This window comes from Pelecanus crispus, chromosome 12, assembly GCF_030463565.1.
Source record: "Pelecanus crispus isolate bPelCri1 chromosome 12, bPelCri1.pri, whole genome shotgun sequence".
In the NCBI taxonomy this organism is placed as follows: Eukaryota; Metazoa; Chordata; class Aves; order Pelecaniformes; family Pelecanidae; genus Pelecanus; species Pelecanus crispus.
The window spans coordinates 25,612,938-25,631,631 of NC_134654.1; the positions used below are offsets into that span (position 1 = coordinate 25,612,938).

General features: G+C 47.3%; 1 protein-coding gene across 1 annotated transcript; it reads right to left on the reverse strand.

Annotated features, from left to right (window-relative positions):
- Positions 1 to 7,965: 7,965 nt before the first annotated feature.
- CACNG1 (calcium voltage-gated channel auxiliary subunit gamma 1) lies at positions 7,966 to 17,692 on the reverse strand. The gene is made up of 4 exons (XM_075720186.1): positions 17,458 to 17,692; positions 11,222 to 11,296; positions 8,942 to 9,079; positions 7,966 to 8,192 (listed from the first exon to the last, which is right to left on the reverse strand). The coding sequence occupies exons 1-4, from the start codon at positions 17,690 to 17,692 to the stop codon at positions 7,966 to 7,968; spliced, it is 675 nt and encodes a 224-aa protein (XP_075576301.1).
- Positions 17,693 to 18,694: the final 1,002 nt, after the last annotated feature.

The following is an 18,694-nucleotide window of genomic DNA, read 5'->3' on the forward strand; positions in this document are numbered from 1 at the left end:
CAAAACTACCGTTAAATGGGGTTTTGCCGAGCTGGCGGCTGCAGAAATAGGTCCCTGGGAAATTCACCTGCGAGGGCCAGGCGCGTGCTCAGTGTGAGTTAGCCTCAGTCTTTTTATTTCAGTGGAGCTGTGCCAGTTCTCCTCAACGGCGCGCCTGGCACTGCTCTGAGAGGAGAAAAATCTGTGTGCCTGAACGTTGTAGTCTGTGAAGAGTTCTTGAGGAGATGTGCGGGACTATGACAGAGGAGAGGTAGGGTTCAAATGCACTTCACTTCGCCGAGTCGGCATTGTAATTTCAGGGGTTTCAAAATCACTCATTTATATGGAGCAGTCTTTTGATTCTGTTCACCATATTTGAATATTAAACTAATAAACATCACTTGTTAATTTACTGCTATCTGTCAATCAGTTAAGGGGGAGATGGTCGCATCTCGCCACATTTTATTCTGTTTTACGCTGGCATTTGATCTACACTGAAAATACTATGGCTAAAGGAGCGTTTTCTCTCTGACTTACAGTTTCAGTTCTATAACGTTATGAAAATCCCTGCTGGTTTTGATTCTAAATTTTCGTAAGTGCTCTCACCCAGGAGTTTGGGGATGGCGTGGTAGAGATCTGACTATCAGCTTTGGAAATGTTTAGCGTGAATCAACTGCATTTCTTAGAGTTAATTTTTTTCCAAAAGATTATTTATTTTGAAATGTCTTGTCTAGCCATTATATGTCATGTATAGAGCCCTGAGTGGGAGCTTTTATTTTTAGAGCAAATTATCCAATGTTTATTGAAGTCATAGTTGTTTAAAAAAAAACCCCAAATTGTATTGTAAACTCTTCTAGGGCTTTAATTGAACTCTTATTAAAATCAAATTAAGCCTTACAGATGGCTCCAGTGGGCACTGGCTCAGGCTGCACTGTAAATATGGAGCTGTTGCAATTACAGTGAAAATTTAAAATTACGAGTTTAGATTCTTGGTTTGTGTAAATTGTCTCAACTCAGAGGAAATGAATGGAGGCTTGGATGTATACACCAACTGAGTATTTGGCTCCTTGACTTTTTTAGAGCTAAAATGTCACACTTAAAAGTACAGTTAGTGCCGAATCCCATGCTCCTTGTCCAGGAGTAAACCTCCGTTGTTGTCTGTGGAAAATTTAAATGACAAGGTCATCCTGATCTAAGTTTAGAAAGCTTATATTTAATATCAAGAATAAGTTCTGGTTTTATTCTCTTTAATTCCAGTTTTTCATGAGAAAAATCTGGGTGTCTCATGGGAGGTTGTCAGTGCGGTGTTAAGAACTAATAAAGGAGAGAAAGATTTTGAAAAAGTTATTTGAACTCTAAAATATTAAACTTTTTTTGGCATTTCAAATAGAGCTTCTTCCCCTTAAAAAGCCACTTACTGAATGCAGCTGGTAGGCTTCCCTGTGTATATATGCAGACTGAATTCTTGTGAAACTGCAAGCTTTACACTTGGCCTTACTAAGTCGGAGAAAGAAACGGGAGGAGATGCTGCTCGCTTCCACGAGCACGGAGGTCACCTGGAGATGGATTATGAAACAACGTTCGCATCTTTTGACGGTATAGTCCTTTCCTTTGGTGTCCTGGGTGAACTTTGGTGCGGTGTGGGATACGAACGTGCGTGTCCGCAGCTTGCCCGCTTTGCTCGTGCCTTCCCCGCCTGCGGTCACCGACCCGTTTCTGAAGAGAGCTCCGCTGCTGCCAGGCTCCCGGGCAGAGCTTCCGTGGCACGTCCCGGTCTGGCTTCGTTCGTTCTGGTCAGCACCTGCCGGAGGCTCTTCTGTTGTGTGCCCGTCTCCCTTCTCTGCGGGACGCCGGTGCAGCCATGCCCCTGGGCGTGCGTTCTCGGGGCGTCGAGCTCCTCGTAACCGAGAGCACGTCACGGGGACGCTGTCCCTCTCCGCTCTGTCTGGCGTGAGTCTTCACCCTTTATCCTGCCTAGCTGCTATTCAAATGGCAGCCACAATGTAATGTTTCCATAATACAACTCCTAAATAGCTGTTACGCATAAAAGCTGGCTGGTTAGAACCAAAGCCCTTGCATCCACGTTTTCTCCTGGAAGTTGTCATCTAGTCTAGTGTGTACTGTTTTACTTAATTGTATGAGCTATGGCATTACTCACCGTTAGCAATATGTGAATGCTTCCGTTGACTTTACAAACCCTGTGAGTACTATTCCCTACTTTGATTAATTAATGTTTTGTTCCCAGATTTGTCAAGTTCAGCTGGTTTTTTTTTTTTCCAGGCATCATGCTCTATAAGCAATTTGTTTGCTATGTATAGAATACCTCTACTATAAGTAGCACTGGGAGCAGCCTGTTTGACCACTCTGTATTTTCTTTTTAGAGTGAACTTGAGCATAGCCGAATCCGCACATTTCCAGAGCAATAAGCCCATGATGCTCATGCTCTGCCTGTATCATCGTTCAGCTCATTTCATTTGTTTTGTTAGTTTTTTAAGTTTCTAGTTTACCTAGAAAAACTGCAGACAATTAACTTGTCGAGACAGATGGTGATGATCTATGGTGCCTATAAAAAATTTGCACATCATATCCTTGACGTGAAATATGGGCTCTTTCTGCTGGTAGAGCGGTACTCACACCGGTATCTTTTTGTTGGTTGTGTCAGGGAACAAGGATTGAATCATTTAAGTTCTTTTCTCTCATTCAAGTAAAGTAAAAGGATTTATAGCAAATGCGGTGGAAACAGTTCGGTGTGGGGGTTTTGGCAACTTTAGCTTTCGTTGAGAAATATTGAGAAGTTTTTACCTCATTAAGGATTAATAGATGCTTCCGATAAATTACAGAAAATGCTCTGTGATCTGAATTATCCGAGACTAGTTAGAAGATGATGTCAGTCCCTTCTCCGTAAGAATTTGCGCCCTCCTGAAGGGCAAATGCTTTCACAAGACCTGCTGTGAAGCCATCGCGGTGTTCTCGGTGAGACCAGTGGTAGCGGGCACAAAGCTGAACCAGAGCCTTGGGCTGCAGCCCTGCCAAAACAGGCTCGTGCTGCTGGTTCTGTTAAAAAGAAATATTTTTTTTTCTATTAAAAATAAATCAGCGTTTATTAAAAATAAATCAGAGTTTATTCCCTTCTCTGCATTTCTTCGTAGAAAGCAGAAGAGTGGCTCGCTGTGTGTTTAGATGCAGAGCGTGCATATGTGATGTCTGTATGGCTTGAATTTATGTTCAGTAGCTTCAGTGGAGCCAGAACATCAATCAAGTATGACAAAGCAAGAACAATCTCATCCTCTGCTTCAGTCAAAACAAAGACGTGATGCTCTTCTCTTGCCCCTTGGTGATAATGGCAAGGGGAAATAATTCGAGTAGGTGCCTTTAAAACAGATCCTGTTGCTGTGGGTGTAATGTGGGGTACAGAGCAGCCTAATACTCCAGTATTTAAGTTATAAAAATAATATAACATCCAAAGGGGCACCGTCCCACCACGGAAAGCAGAAGCTTCTTCCGAGTGAAGTTTAAAATGAAGTTTATGCTATGAACAGTTTCTGCACGTTGGGCAGGTTCCTGGCATGCAAATGTCCGGCTGGAGCGCACCGGATCGAGCCCAGGGGCTCCGTGTTAATCTCCAGGGCCCTCCCTGGGGCGGGCAGGACGTGGCGCGGCAAACAGGCATCCCTTGACGGTGGTGACCTCTCGTGTCGGGTCCCTTCCTCAAGAGCTATCGAGCCCAGCAGGGAAAGTGCTCCTCTGCAGCGGGGCCGAAGATCTCGTTGCAGGGGGGGCACAAATTCTCAGATCTTTCAGACCTTCTGGAAATAGTTTCCACAACTGTCAAGGTAAGGAGAAAAAAGAGGTGATGGCCACAAGGAAGTGACACAGTGGAAAGGGATCCGTGAAAAAAAGAAGTATACCTGTGCCTTTATAAACTGTGTTGGGCTGGTCAAACACCTGAGCATCGTGCGTATGCTGGCACTGTTCAGGCAGGGACTAAGGGAAAAGTAGGGGTTTGTACCGAGATTTCTGAATGAAACCCTCACTTGCTTGCACCCATCTGCGCTCCCTCGCGTGCTGGAAACCCGGCTGACCTGTGAGCTCCGGGCGAGCTCTTCCTTCCCCGCCTGGTTGGGGCCGGGCTGTGACTGCCGCGGTGCCTCTTTGCAGATAAATGCTGTTCTGGGAGCTCAGCTAGCTGCTCGCTAAGCGGGCGATTTTGTTCTGCAGGGTTGTTAGTCTGGCACCTTTTCTGCACATTAAATTCACACAACACAGCATTTAAAAATAAGGGAAGCAGATTCTCTCCACGCCTGGTGCCTAACAGCAGATCTTACTCTTACATAAACAAAAAACTTCATGTCTTCTGCTGCATCGACTCTGTGATTTAACATTTGGGCTTTGCAGACTTCAGCAACCGAAATCTCACCATACCATGTCACACACGATGCCCGGGGCACCTCGGTGTGGGTGCCCCGAGGAGGGGACGGGCGGTGACGTTGCTTTGCGGAGCGGCAAGTGGCATGTGCCCAGGGGACCCGTGACCGAAGGTGTCCGTGGGTCCGGTCGTGGCAGGACCAGCGTTTGGGATTTCATGGTGGCTGGTGGTAGTTGTTCTGTGAGTTAGTTTGCCTCTTCCTGCTGCGTGTTTCCCACTCTGTTCTTGGGCCACCTCCCAAACCCGAGTGTGCTCCTGTTGCTTGTGTAGCAGCCGGGTTCCCGTCCCTGTTCTGCTCTGATGACTCCCTGCCAGCGAGGACGTTTCTTTCACATTTTCACGCGATGTTCCTTTTGGTGGCCATTCCCTGCTATTTGCTCAGCTGAGAGAATGAAGACTCAAACCGGTTACAGCTCCCCCCCCAACATCATATTCTTCTTTTTCCTTTATGAAGGCCAATTACTTTTATTAACTCTCTCAAAACACATTATTGGCTCCTTGGCAGAGAGATTTGGATACGGCAGAACAAACCTGCTGTAAGAGCAGTGCCTTTCCCACTGTGAATACCAATGACCAATTTAATGGACGGGTCCCTCATCAGCATTTCTTAATATCTGGAAAAAGAAAATGGAGTCATCCACATGCTTCTCAGTCTTGCAGGGGCCATACGAAGTAGTGAATGATGAAAAAGCCTCAACTTAGAGCAGACAAACAATAAAGCTCAGCGAGTTCAAGGGCTTTAGGAGGCATCTAGCTCAGCTGGCTGAGTTGCTGTCCGTGGGTGTAGGGTCTCGCCGCATGAGCTGTGTGTTTTCTCTGCCCCGTGAGTAAAGTGAGCACAGAGAGGTTGTAAAACCTCTGCTTCTAGGCCAGACCCCAGCACTCACTGGGAATCCTTCCATTGCCCTCACTGGGAATCCTTCCATTGCCCTCCCTGGGGCTTGGATGAAGTGGTTCAGCCCTGACACAAGCAGGAGCGTGCATGGGATGGGTGAGACCTTCCAGGGCCTGTTTTTCTGAAATACGTACGTTCTCACTCGTGAGTATCACGAAGGGGAGTAAGCAGCTCCTTGGTTGGGCAAGAAGTTGGCACATAAGGATAAGAAGTCACCCAGAAATTACTTTCATAGAATCATAGAATCATTTAGGTTGGAAAAGCCCTTTAAGATCATCCAGTCCAACCATTAACCTACACTACCAAATCCACACTAAACCAGTCAAGGGCAGACTAGACTAAACCACATCCCAAAGTGCCACATCTGCCCATTTTTTGAACACTTCCACTTTGTCCCAGTAGAAGCATTGCACGAGAGGGATGGTGCGAAGAGGTGTGGGCAAAGGGCTTCCCAGGGCCACAGCATGTGCCCCCGGTCTGCATGGGGTGATGAACTTAGACCCACGTCCCCAAACCTCGCTTACCTCCACCCATTGCATGTCCAAGGTGAGGTCATTTTGATGATGATGGCTGAGCTGGGAATGCCTTTGTGCCTGCCAGCTGCTTTGCTTAGGATCATCTGCGTTGTGTGTGTTTGGGTAGCCCAACCCGGGGTCAGCCACCGCAGGGGTCACACCAGCTACTTTTTTTCTGTTGTTGTCATGTGTAAAGGATCTCCCTAGAAACTAGCCTCTGGTTTCCTGAACAATGAAAATGCAAATTAAGAATGTCAGCTCTGTACCCAAAAATAAGATTTCAAAACCATTTAGCATTTCACGGTGGTTCAGTGACAACTTGAAGACTTGCAGTTGTCTCTCACGATGAGAGACAGGCAGAGCTCCCCAGCTCATACATCTGAGCACCAATGAACGCTTTATCCCAAAACTTTATAATATATGTGTTATTTGTAGTGCTTTTCAACTTCAAAGAGCTTGAAAAAAATATTAATGCATCTTCACAAAAAGCTTCTGTTCTCGCTGCCACTCTACTGATGGGAAAATGGAGACACGCCTGAGTCTGGCTGGGGGCTGCTGGGGCTCAGCGTGGTCTGGCCAGCGGCAGGGCCATGGGCAACCCCTCGCACCAGCACGAAATCGCTGGGAAAACTCTTGGAATGTTTGAATATGTCATGATTTCAGATCTCTTCGTAATGATCAGAAAATTTCCGGTTTGCATTCTGGTTTTCTTTAGAATTGTGGACAGGTAAGCGCAAAGGGAAGGACGCTTGGGTTTCCTTTTCTCCTGCTTTTTAAATTATTGGGTGAAAAAAGTGTAACTTGAAACAAATCCTTTTTCCTACTTGGGGGAAAAATGGGGAAATGCTGGGCAGATTCTGAAAATTCAACTTAAAAAAAAAAAAAGAGGAAAAGAGGATACCCACGTCTTGGCGCTGGGGGACGGCGGTGGTGCAAAGGGCTGGGCTGGAGGGGCTGGGTGAGTCCGTGGGGCCGGAGCCCCCCAGGCCCCCCAGTGCTCGGGCGGCCGCAGCAGGGCAGCGCGGGGGCTCTGCAACGCAACCGGCCCCCACAGCGTCCCCCGTAGCGACGCCTCGGGCGTGTGTTTCTTCAAGCATGCGTAAACAGCGATGCACTTTTGTAGTATTTTTGGGGCTGACTCTCCTGGGTGTTTCAGTCTAAGTCCTTTCCTTCTTGGCAGCTACCTTGAAGGAATTATCCTAAAATGTAGTTTTAGATATATATGCAGTGAGCAAAGCTCAGATTCTTAAAAAGCCCGTTCCCGAGGAACAAATGAGAGCTCCGTATGGTAAATACAATCCAGAAGTACACTGTCATTCTGGACCTAGCAGAATTTGATGGGCCAAATGATTCATCCCTCAAAATCATTTTCCAGAAAGTCATGCTACTGGAAGATTATGCTTTTTATTAAAGGAAAATATTGCTCTTAATGTTCAGTACTTCTTCACTTTGCCATCAAAGTTTAAGCCGAACAAAAACTACATTTTGCGGGTTTTTCATGTGTAATTCAAAAGAATGGAACAGCAGGGTGTAAATTTGTAGGAGGAATTTTTATCCCAATGCTAGGCAAAGCTTTTCATGTTTTTTTGGTTGGTTGGTTGGTTGGTTTTTTCCCCCAAATGTTAACAGTTTAATAGAATAGCATAAAGATGTCCAACTTACTCCAGAGTGGTGAGCTAACCCTTCTTAGGGAGGTAGAGGAGTACGGCATGAACGGGGAAGCGGACTCCTCACGGAGCTAGAATTTCTCACCGTCTCTCTCTGACCAAGTGAGGCATAAAAGCCCGATAGCCCTCACGGATCTAACCCAACTCCACCAGACATCTGCTCCCTGAGAAAGCTGTCTTCTCTGTGGCACGAGCTGTCTCGCACACAGATTTTCCCGCAACTGCATCAGCACAGGGCGTCCCCAAATTGGCACAGAGCAGCGCCGTTCACCCACGCCCCGTGCTGGTGCTGAATGCTCTTTCTGCTTTCTTAAAAAAAAAAAAAAAAAAAAAAGAAACAAAGCAATAATTGCAATTGAACATGCCTTGGTTCAGTAACGACTTAGTTAATGGCGTACACGTTGTATAGTGAGACCCAGATATTTTAAAAAATACAAATCTTTTCAGAACGCTTTCTGGTTTTTTTCCCGGGTGCTGGGAACATCAGTGCTCCGGTTCTGCGTCCATGCAGGTCTCCCAGGGGTTCTGGGGGAAGCGAGGCAGCGCGATCAGGAGGAGGATGATGCCGCAGATGAAGAGCAGGACGAAGGAGGCGCAGGCACAGGCGAAGGACCAGGAGTAACTGTACTCGATCCAGACTGTCTCCTTGCTGTCGATCATCCTCTTCACGGATTGTCTCATGACTTCAACAGAGATGATGATGCAGAGACCTGAAGGAAGATGGGAGCGGTGGGTTGAATAACCAGCTGTCAATTTTTCAGCCTTAATTAACCACCTCATCTGTCTTTTTGCATAGAGGAATTGCAGTGAGATTCACCGGTGAGTCACTGAGTGAAGGAACCGACGCTCGCAACTGCTTAGAGCTCTGCTATAACCCAGGCCGTCCAAGCCAGCCGGTGACTTGTTGCGTGTGATCTTTTTAGGCAGGCTTGGATGGGAAACTCAAAGTGGTGGAGGAGTATTTACCTTCCCTAGGGAGCTTTTCCGAAGGTTGAAGAAGGGTTTTATTGAGGTGACAATTTGCACCTCTGTCTTCCCGTCACTGTGGCATGTCAAGGTATTACTAGCTCATGTAAAAACGCAGTCTTCACGTTTTTGGGAGACAGCTGTGTATTTTGGGCCTGGATCAACTGTTTCTTGGTTTGAGTCTTAATAAATGAGACAGAACAGTGTATAACCCTGGTTTACGCTGGGGCCAGAACTGAGTATGTTAGAAATGCCCCTTTTAAAGGTAGTTGGAGAAAATACAGACAAGCTGCTGGGTAGTGCTTGCTGAGCAGGACATTTTCAGAGCTCTTCAGCTGGAGCACCACACAGGGACTTGTAGCCTGACTGCGGCTAGGAAGAAAACGCCACTTCCAGGGCATTTTTAGAAGTGTCTCCATCCTCCCAGGATCTATCTGTTTCTCTATGTTGTCCTATGAACTGAGTGCAAGTATGTGAGCACTGAGCCTCCTACCTGCAAAGGTGTAGAACATGGATGCTGGCTTCAGCAGATAGTCTCTCTTCTTCCCGAAGGATAAGAGGACGCAGATTGTTCCGATGATTGCAAAGCCAACGCTGAAGATGGCAATGGCTGCAGCTGAAATGCTGTATTCTGCCAAAGCAAAACAAACACCCCAAAATGCAAACGCGTACAAATTTTGAGCACGCTCCCATCAGCTGTTGTGACTGTGCAGCAGGTGACTCGGAGAAATACATATCCTCCCGCTGCTGCGGAGAGGTGACTCCGGTGAACTGAATATTTTCCTCAAATAAAAGCAGGGACAAGTATTGGCCATGTATCTTTTGAATGCAAAGGGTATACAAATAGAGCAGGAGGGGGAAACACTTTCTGAGCGCTTACTGAAAGAGCAAACGGCACCCGTATTGGCCTGACGGAGCTCTGGGCCGGAGCTGGTTTAGCTCTGCTGCACAGATGTTATTGTTGAAGCCTCACTGGGCTCCACGCTCCCATTTCTTCCATCGCTCCGCGCTCTGCTCTCAGAGTAAATAGACAGCTCTATGCTATTTTTATTCCAGGTCTGTATTGCCGAGCCCCGACACGGCCCCCGTGCATGGTGCCGGTGTCGTACCGGTGCAGAGAGACAGCTGTGTGCTCCATAGGGCTCAAAATCCAAGCAGGCAAGGCAGGCAGGGGGCCAGAGGTGAAGTGTTTGCCTTTTTTTTTTTTTTTTTTTTTTTTGTTCCCCTTGCCTTTAAGGCAATGATTTCCCACCCTGTGAAAACCCAGCTTCTTCAGGGCATAGGATTAAACCCTCTGTAAGATGTCCTGGTTTTTGCGAAGCCAGCGAAGATGTGCGCTGGACGCTTCCCCCAGCCCGAGCACAAGTTCAGTGCCTGAACGGAGGGGAAGAATTGCTAATTGAATAATTCAGGCCTTCATTTACATATTGCATTCGTTTTCAGATTAGTTTAATATTTAACACATGTAGCCATGCGTGAACATCACAGTGCCTGATGATATTTGCCTTTCAAGCCATTAAAAAAAAAATATCTCCCAGGCAAAATCATGAAGAATTTTTTTGCCTGTTACTAATTAGCTCCCATCAAAACGTGCTATTTCTGCGAAAGGGAACAGCAGCTCACTCTTTGTTCTCATTGCTTTTCATACCACTGTTTTATTATCATTTCCTTAATGTTTCTCTTTACCATGTGCTAGAACTGCCTGAAAGAGTTTGTTTCGATGTAGAATCTTTTGCTGCGGCTTAAGCTTTTTCTTTTACTTCAAAGAAAAGGAGTTCTTCCTGATTTTTTTCTGAAATGACTAAGAAGGCATTGGGTACCTTTTTAACATCGGATGGCTGGAACTGATAGTATATAAATGAGCAAAAGCAGGCAGCTCGGATACATACTCTTCTATCTACTTAAAATTCCCAGTCTTTCCTGTCTGAGGAAACTGCTTTTTTAGAAAACCTGTGTGCAGTTTTCCACCATTATCATTTCCACTGGAAGCAAAGCAGATTGTTTAATATGTGTAATGTAATCAGCAGCTCATTTACTCCACAGCAAAATATGTCGTGTGGCAAACTAGAAAGGAATCTGTCCTTAATGAGAGGGTGAGAAAAAGAGAGGAGAGCATTAGATGAGTGCTAAAAATATTTGGCTTTATCAGGGACTTATTAGAAATGTGAAATTTGTCTGTGAGAGACTGTTTTCAAAATCCATGCTCTGTAAACACTGACTGTGCGTGTCTTTGTAGGATCTCTGTTCCTTCCTTCCATTGGTAGCTCTGGTTTTTATGTGACTTTCATATAAAATCAATATGAAGCATAAAATTCCTAATGGTCTTCACAGAGTCTCTGTACTTCTTTTCAGGGTCAAGACTCTGCCTGGGGTATGATTTATTCATTTAGATTTTATTAATGTCTTCTTCCTTCGATGGTAAAGGCTCTGAGTGTTGTGGATAGCGCCAATGTTGTAAAGTCATTTTTATGCTGAAAAGACTTTTTGCAGTTTTCATGTGTATTGACATTGTTATATATTTGTGGGACAACTTTGAGTAAAATCCCACTTACGAGTGTGATCATATATAAAAATTCTTCTTCCCAGGAAGCTGGCATTTGACCTTGTTCAGAGCATTTTTTTTTTTTTACATTTTTCCCAGCTGGTAGTATCTGATAGAAATTCCTCTACTGCTTTCAGTGGAACCACGATTGAACGCTCATTTTGGGGATCCCTTTACCTTAGATCTTGTGTGCACCTCAGTTAGGAAAATATTTTTCAGGACCTTTCTTACCTTTCTGGGTGGTTACTTCAAATATCTCCGAGCTCTGTCCTGGTGTGAAGTGCTTGAAGTAGGAGCAGTTGTGTTCTGAAGGAGAAAAGGATATTTAGTGTCCTTAGAAATCTCTGATAAAATATAGTAAAACCGAATTTGCTTTTTATTGATGTATCAAACTTGCAATAGTTTTAAGGTTCCCTACCCTTGGTAGCACAGAGAAATTGGAGTTGGATTTGTTTTATTTGGGAGCAGATGAGTGGCATGCACATGCCAGGCCACCGGCTCCGGCATGGACAAGGCTGAAGCCGCCTCTGATATCTTTTGTGGTCTCTTCTCTCCAAGAGCTTTTCACACTGATTGCTCATCTACTTAAGACATGAATTACAGATAATTTTTCTCATTCTGTCTGTGTTTCCTGGTGATGAGACCTGCCGTGCCCACAGCTGAGCTGGTATCTCAGCTCACCTCCCCTTGCCACTGCCAACCCACTCCGTAGTGGCATCGGCCATAGGAGGGTCACCGCCCCTGTGGCAGCAGCTGGCAGGGAGGAGCAGCCCAGGGGAGCTTGCTGCTTGGGGCGAGTGTCCAAAAACGTGTAGATGTGGCACCTCAGGACATGGTTTAGTAGGCATGGTGGTGTTGGGTTGATGGTTGGACTGATGATCTTAGAGATCCTTTCCAACCTCAATGATTCCTAGTTTTACTCATTAAAAAATAATCCAGCCACCAAGCCAGGAAACATGAAATTAATTATTACCCTTCATTGGTTTAGTGGTGGACTTGGTAGTGTTAGGTTAATGGTTGGATTTGATGATCTTAAAGGTCTTTTCCAACCTAAACGCTTCTATGATTCTATTGAGGTCACCACGCTATGGGGGTCCCAGAGATGAGGCTGCTGCAATGCAGCAAAGCACACGGTGTTTTACTACAATAAGGACACTGAGGGCTTTTTTTTGGCTGTTAGACCAAAAAGACAAAAGCTATCTGAAGCTGCAAACAGTTGTCCAGGGAAGGGGGGCTGATCAAAGCCATGCAAGTCAAGGGCGAAGAGGCTCTCACTCAGCCTGGCTTTACCAAAGTTCACTCCCATCAGAGCAGTCTACTAAGTGAATTTGATAAGATAGCAGAGTTAGTGGGAACTTTATGAAGTTCCTCTAGCTGGACTTTATGTGAGCACACTGACACGTACAGGGGATATTTATAGAGGGGTTATAAAGTGAACGGGGATCAAGGTTGTGGGTGGGAGGGTACTGGAAGGAGGGAAGTTGGTCGCGGAGTCTCAGTGGCCACAATGTCGTTTCATACTCAGCCTAGTGAGAGTCAGCTAGCGAGATGCCATTGCTGTCAGTAGATACACGGGAGGCTCTCGGCCTCGGCGTCTCAGCGGGACGGGGAAGGGTCTGATGAGGACCTGCTGACTCGAAGCTTTGGCAGCAGCAGGGTGGAGGGTGTTCTTGCTATTTATAACTGATTTAATTGAAGGTTTGAAGGGGCGTGGAGCTGGGAGAACAGTTGCTTGCCAGGAATTTGGCTGGAAGGGTGCAATTGCGGAGACGCATTGAGCGGCGCCAGCTCTGATTGCGCTATTCTGCTGAGCCGGGCTGGAGAGCGCCTGCCCCAGCACCCCTCCTGCACCCCAGGGTGGACTCCCATCAGACCAGGAAACCATGCCGAGATTGCATGAAATACAGGCACTGCCTGCAGCGAGGGGCCACTTGGTTAACACCAGCATCTCTCCTCCGTTAAATAACAGTTAGCACCGATTTCCAGGAGGTGCTGGGAGAAAGTCCAGGAGGACTTTATGGTCCTCTCCAGCGTCCAGACCAGGACATGCTGCTACAGTGCAGGTCGTCTGAGCCAGGTCCCGGGTGCAGGACCACGCAGCAATACATAATGCATTTTGGTGTTTATTTACAGCATTAATTTCCAGTGGCAAGAAAATACCAGAGCTCTATATGTTACCTATTGGTTCTTGTGGGTTTTTTCTGTCATGTAAATGGCAGATGTTGGAGTTAGTGACTCAAGGAGGATTTATTTTCTCTCTCCCAGGAGATAGGCAATTGTAAAGCAGTGTTTTTGGGCCTGTTAGTGGGATTCCTTTGAGACGCTCTTATCTACTTAATTTTATAAGCTGACTTTTATTTCATCTGCAGCTTCTCCTTGCTGGAGACTAGGTTAATGTTCAGCTCTGGCATCTCCTGACCTGTTCTTTATTATCCTTGCAAATGACTGGAGGAAACGTATTTGAACTCAGACCTCTATGACTGAAATTGCAAATTTTGAGCCCCAGAGCGGAGGTTGCATGCCTCTGCCAGTGACTGAGACGCTCCTGAGGCTGAATATCCAGTCTGGTGATCCAAGTTTGGGGATCCTTTGGCTCCTGTGGGAGGGGAGGGAGATGGGATGAAACTGGGACACCTCATCTTGGATTGTTTGGTTTGGCTTTTAATTAATTCTCCGAAAAGGCTGAAGTCAAAGGAGTCCCCAGGCGTGCTGACTGTACAAAGCCCAGGGTGAAGCCATCCAGACACGGTGTGATGGGGGACACAGCACAGCTTTGTGTCCATTGCAGGTGAACCAAACCAGCCCGGTCCACCCTCCAGTCTGTGAAGGCTCAGCAGAGGGGGAGCACACAAAACCTTCTTTTAGAGATGGACTTGTCTGCAGGAAAAGGAGCTGCCTCTGTGTTTGTGGCTTATAGCAAAGCTCTGTCAAGGTACAAGGGTTATCACTGAAGTTGGTTAGCTCTAGGGGAGGTGTTTTTGGAAAATGCTTTTATTCTTGGAAAATATAACTAGGTTGGTTTTGGTAAAGTGATATATTGTTTTCAGTTTAAAGATGCTTCAGTGCTCTGCTGAGCCGGGAATATCTGTTTCAGCAAGGCTCCCTGCTATTCAAGAGAACCGAAGCAGTTCAATGCCTCTCTGGTGCCATCATGAATAGGAGAAGAGCCCATTTGTGTCACACCACATTTACATAATGGATAGGATTTAAAATGGGCTTTATAATGGATGAAAACCATGTAGCAATCTTCATTTCTCTCCACCCTTAGTTGCATTATCTCTGCCATGAGGTCACCTCAGCGTGCTGATGGGAGCAGTCCAGGGGCTCTGGGGTCATCAAAGCTCACGTGAACTTCAGGGTTGTAACACGTGGTTTATCACACAGTGTCCTCCCCCTTGCAGCCTTCCTGGTCCCCTCCTTTCATATTCACCATTCCTGGATGACCACTGTGTGGGGGCAAATGGACCAATTCATCTTTCCTCTACTCATGCAGAGCCAACGTCTCCTGCTGCTCACCACCACGGGGCTGGACGGCAGCTACTGCAGCCGTGGGATGCAGTCAAAATGCAATCGCATTGAGCTATGGTTGAAATGTGGGGGTCTGCCATATGGAGACCTCATGGGGGAAGAAAGGGCAGAGAGGCCACAAGGTGTTTGGAGCACGCAGAGTTTCAGGTGGCAGCTGCCACCCGTGAGCGCTGGAGTGACGGGCTGGGGAGGGGCTGGAGCCCACCTTGCTCTTGAACCTCAGATGGACACTAGCACGCGGGGTCTTGTGGCAGGCCGGATGGTTAGAAAAACCTGGGTTTAATGTAAGGTTTCCACTCGTGTTAAGTTTGGGAGACAGGACCTGCTGCTGTGATTAGAGGAGGTGTTAAGGTGAGGGCTGAGCGGTGGAGGGGGCCAGCCCTTGGGCTCTGACCTGGCCAACAAGCCAGGGGAAGGCCTTTGACATGCACTGAGTTTTGGAGATGGCAACGCCAAATAGTTTAATTTCATACAAGTCTTGCAGAGTGAGTCTCCTATATGGACACGGGGAACAAGAGAGCCCTGCCGATAACCCATTTGCTCGAGCACTTTTCCTCTCCGGTCGCCTGAGCTCAGGTTCCCATATTTACAAGGACCTATTTAACCTGCTGGCAGCACACGCAGACTGTAGAGCATCCCCGCTCCGCCCAGCGTGCAGGCACACAAGAGCCCACTTTGTAGGACAACGCCTGCGCTGGACTTACTGGCAGTGAAGGCAAACTCAGTTTACAGCCAGTAGTAAACTGCCCCAGTGCCCACTGACCACAGTTAAAAATGTCTCAGTATTAATCGGAATTTGCCTGGGTTTAACAGCCGTCTCCCTGATCTTTTTATTTCTTAGAGCAGGATGCTGAACCCTTTCCAATTTGTCAACATCCTCAGAAGAGCGCTGTAAAATTTTAAAGCTCTGCCTAAATCACAGCCCTGCTTTGTGGACTGCGAGCCAAGTCATCCTCCCCGTTTTGCACTGTGCTGAGCTCAAAACCTAATATATAATGTTAATCATGCCATCCACTTCCTCCTCAGGGAGTGACTGGTAAATGGTTATTAATGCAGTGATAAATTCTTATGTCTCTTTTCCAGTCCTGGCAGTAACGTCTGGTTATGTCTCATGATTTTCAGGAAAACCAGTGCCCACACCTGCTCTTCTACTGCACGTTTGTTCAGTCGCATTTGCTCAACTGCTGCAGGTTTCCCGGCCCCGGTGTTTCCCTGCCGACATCTCTTCCCAAAAGTGCGAAATCAACCTAACGTGAGCCGTGCGGATGCGGCATCGTTTAGCAGCCCGGATCCGCGGGGGCTGTGCTCTCCCCCTCCGCCCCACGCTGTGCTCCTGGTGTGAGTAAAATGGGGATTAAAATATTTATATTATAATTGAGCCGCGAATGTCGCCCTTTGAAACCTCGGATGCTGATTACGATGCAGGATGTCATCCAAATTCCCAAATATCTTTAAAAACTGGAAAACCACCTCTGGGGTGGGGCGGGTGGCTTGGCCCCTTCATGGCCACCTGGCTGTTTGCTGCGCCTGGCAGAACGGCGGCGCTGGGACGTGATTCAATGCCCACGCAAGCACATGCTGATGTCTGTCAAAGATAGGAGCTGCTTTCGTGCTGCCCTGCCTGCGAATCTGCTTTTTGCAGACAGCTGGATATTTATGAGTTTTATATTTACCCTGCAGTTGTGCAATTCTGGTGTTTATCCGCCAATTTCTATTGGTTTTCCTTTTGTGGGGGTTTTCCTCCGCGTGCAAGGAAAGCTGTACAGTGAGGAACATGTTTCTAGGCACATAAGTACCTTCGTGAGAGACATTAAGCATACGGATGACACACTCCCAAATTTGGTTTGAGGCAGATCCGAACGCCGAGGCTGAGCTCCTCTCCTCAGAACATGTAATTTGGCCGGAGATAAAGAATTGCAGTAATACAGGGAATATACAGTAAGCCCAGGCAGTAAGATTTTTCACAGGAAATTTTCAAGTATGTGTTAACATACATATTTCATTTCAAGCAGCGAGTCTAACATGAAGGCAATCCTGTTATTTCTGTTCTGGAACGCATCCAGTGCCCTACGAGCCTTCTAAAAAAGCAGCGCAGCTCGGTCACGGAGGGAGTGTATTAGTGCATGCAGTACGAATGTTGCTGACTTTGCGATCAGCAAAAACATAATGAGCTCCTTTTACCATGGGAATGTAATGGTCTTCCCGGAAAGCAGCCGTACCCACTCCCCTGCCGCCCTCCCTATCGATTGCACTGGAGGAACCCGTGACGGAGACGTGTGTGGGACCAGGCTGCCTCCACCAAGAGGCGAGGAGGCTCAGTAAGTCATTGAGAAATTGCTTCAAACCCAGTTTATGACTTTTTTTTTTTTTTTTTTTGGAAGTTGGCAAAGCATACTGCAGGTCCCTGTTCCTCCCGGCCCTGAGGAACGGTTGTTACTGCAATAGCTCAGAGATAACTTAATGCCAGCCACCAGCAGCCACGTTCCTCCGTAGCTATATGAATCTGGAAATCCTAAAGATCCAGCTACGTATGGTGGACCCGTAAATCCTCTTCCTTGGCTGCTGCCCTCAGTGTGCCTGGGTGCTGCGGGACCCTTGGCTGATATCAGCAGAACTTCCTCTCTCCCAGTTTCACTCTGCGATTTCCACCGTGTCCAATCCTCCTCCCTTTCTCCCCGCCACTGTCGTTTCACAGGAGGCTCAAATATGGTCACAAACAGACGTGCAAGGCAACACAGCGTGCGCTTACAGCAAGAGAGATGACGACGGGGTGTGTGTGCAGACCAACATGAAAGCAGCCCCATGCAGCCCCATGCCAAATGAAGTGCCACGGGAACACGGACCCTATTTTTCCTTCTGCCGCATCCTGCAGCGTCCTAAGCAAAGCCTGGCATGACAGCCTGCTGCTGTCTCCCATGCATCGGTGGGTGCTCACCTACCTCCTGGCAGGCTTATCGGCCCACAGCCCTTCCCTTTGGGACCTTGCTCCTGCATAACAATCCGCTTTGTACAGAGTCGCCATAGCCCGAAATGAGCCACTTCGCAGGTGGCGTTAGCCGCTCTGGGGCTCAGTACGGCCCAGTGGTCAGTCACTACGGCTGCAAAGAGGAGCGAGATGCCAACCAGGATCACGGAGAACGTCAGCCGGACCTTCAGGGGTTTGCTCTCGTCCATCCCGCTCCGGACCGGCGCTCGCGAGGTCTCCCGAAAACCTGGCGCATCTGCGCGTTTGCAAATGTCAGCCCCGCGCTGCCCGGGGAGAGCGGGGCGGCCGCAGGCAGCTGCTGGGCTGTGTCAGCCGGCGCAGCGGGAGGCTATTAATGCACATAGGAGAGGAGAGCCTGGCAGAGCTCAGCTTTCCGCCCCGTCCCACTGGGTTTGTTTTGGATTCCCACGAGCCGACCGGGCGGGCGCTCGCTCAGCGTCGCTGCAGCCACTGTTCACAGGCTGTAATCTCTTGACTTGCAGCATGCCCAGAAATAGGCATTAATAGGATGATTAACTTTTCAGCTACGTTATAAACACATCTGTGTTTATAATAGCGTCAGGCCTGAGTTCAGGCTGATCCTAAATAGTGTAACAGCCCCAGGGCTCACAGGCTGCACGCCCACGCCTTCAGCTTATGGCAGCCTCTGCAAGGAGCTCGGAGTGGGATGTCCCTCCAGAGCCGAGCGCTGCGGCCTGCAGAGAGTGGCAAAAAAGCAGACTTATTTATTTTCTGGTTTATTTTTATTATAATTATTTTTTATTTAACCTGAAGTATTCTGAATAGCCCTTTTTTTGTTTGTTTGTGCCTTTTTCCTATTTTTTTCCTAATGTAAAACCTCTCGAGTGCTCACTTCCTTTCCCACCATCCAGCTTTTTCTCAACACTTATAGTCCACATCCTTTCCTTCGTTTGGAAGTAACTTCTGTCGCCCTGAACCCGGCTTGCCTAGGCTGGGGCCAGCCTCTCTCCTTCCCTTTGATATTTCAGCTGCTCGTAAAGCTAATTTGATGATAATGTCAATGCAGAGGCCACTGTGGAGATGACATTACAATTGCGATGTCAAACTGAGGAGTGTGACAGTACCTGAATGTCAAAACAATGGTTAAAAAAATGTCAGTGGAAAGCTGCAAATACCGTGTTATCATGTCAAGATAATGTCAAAGCTACTCCAGTCCTGTTTTATGAACA

Bases quoted from the DNA above. Each gene is read 5' to 3' on its own strand.
- CACNG1 (XM_075720186.1), bottom strand. From the start codon at position 17,692: ATGGACGAGAGCAAACCCCTGAAGGTCCGGCTGACGTTCTCCGTGATC. The intron at 11,297-17,457 runs GTAGGTGAGCAC...TTTCTCCTTCAG, and splicing joins GCCGATAAGCCTGCCAGGAG to AACACAACTGCTCCTACTTC. The intron at 8,193-8,941 runs GTAGGAGGCTCA...ATCTTCCTTCAG, and splicing joins CATGTTCTACACCTTTGCAG to GTCTCTGCATCATCATCTCT.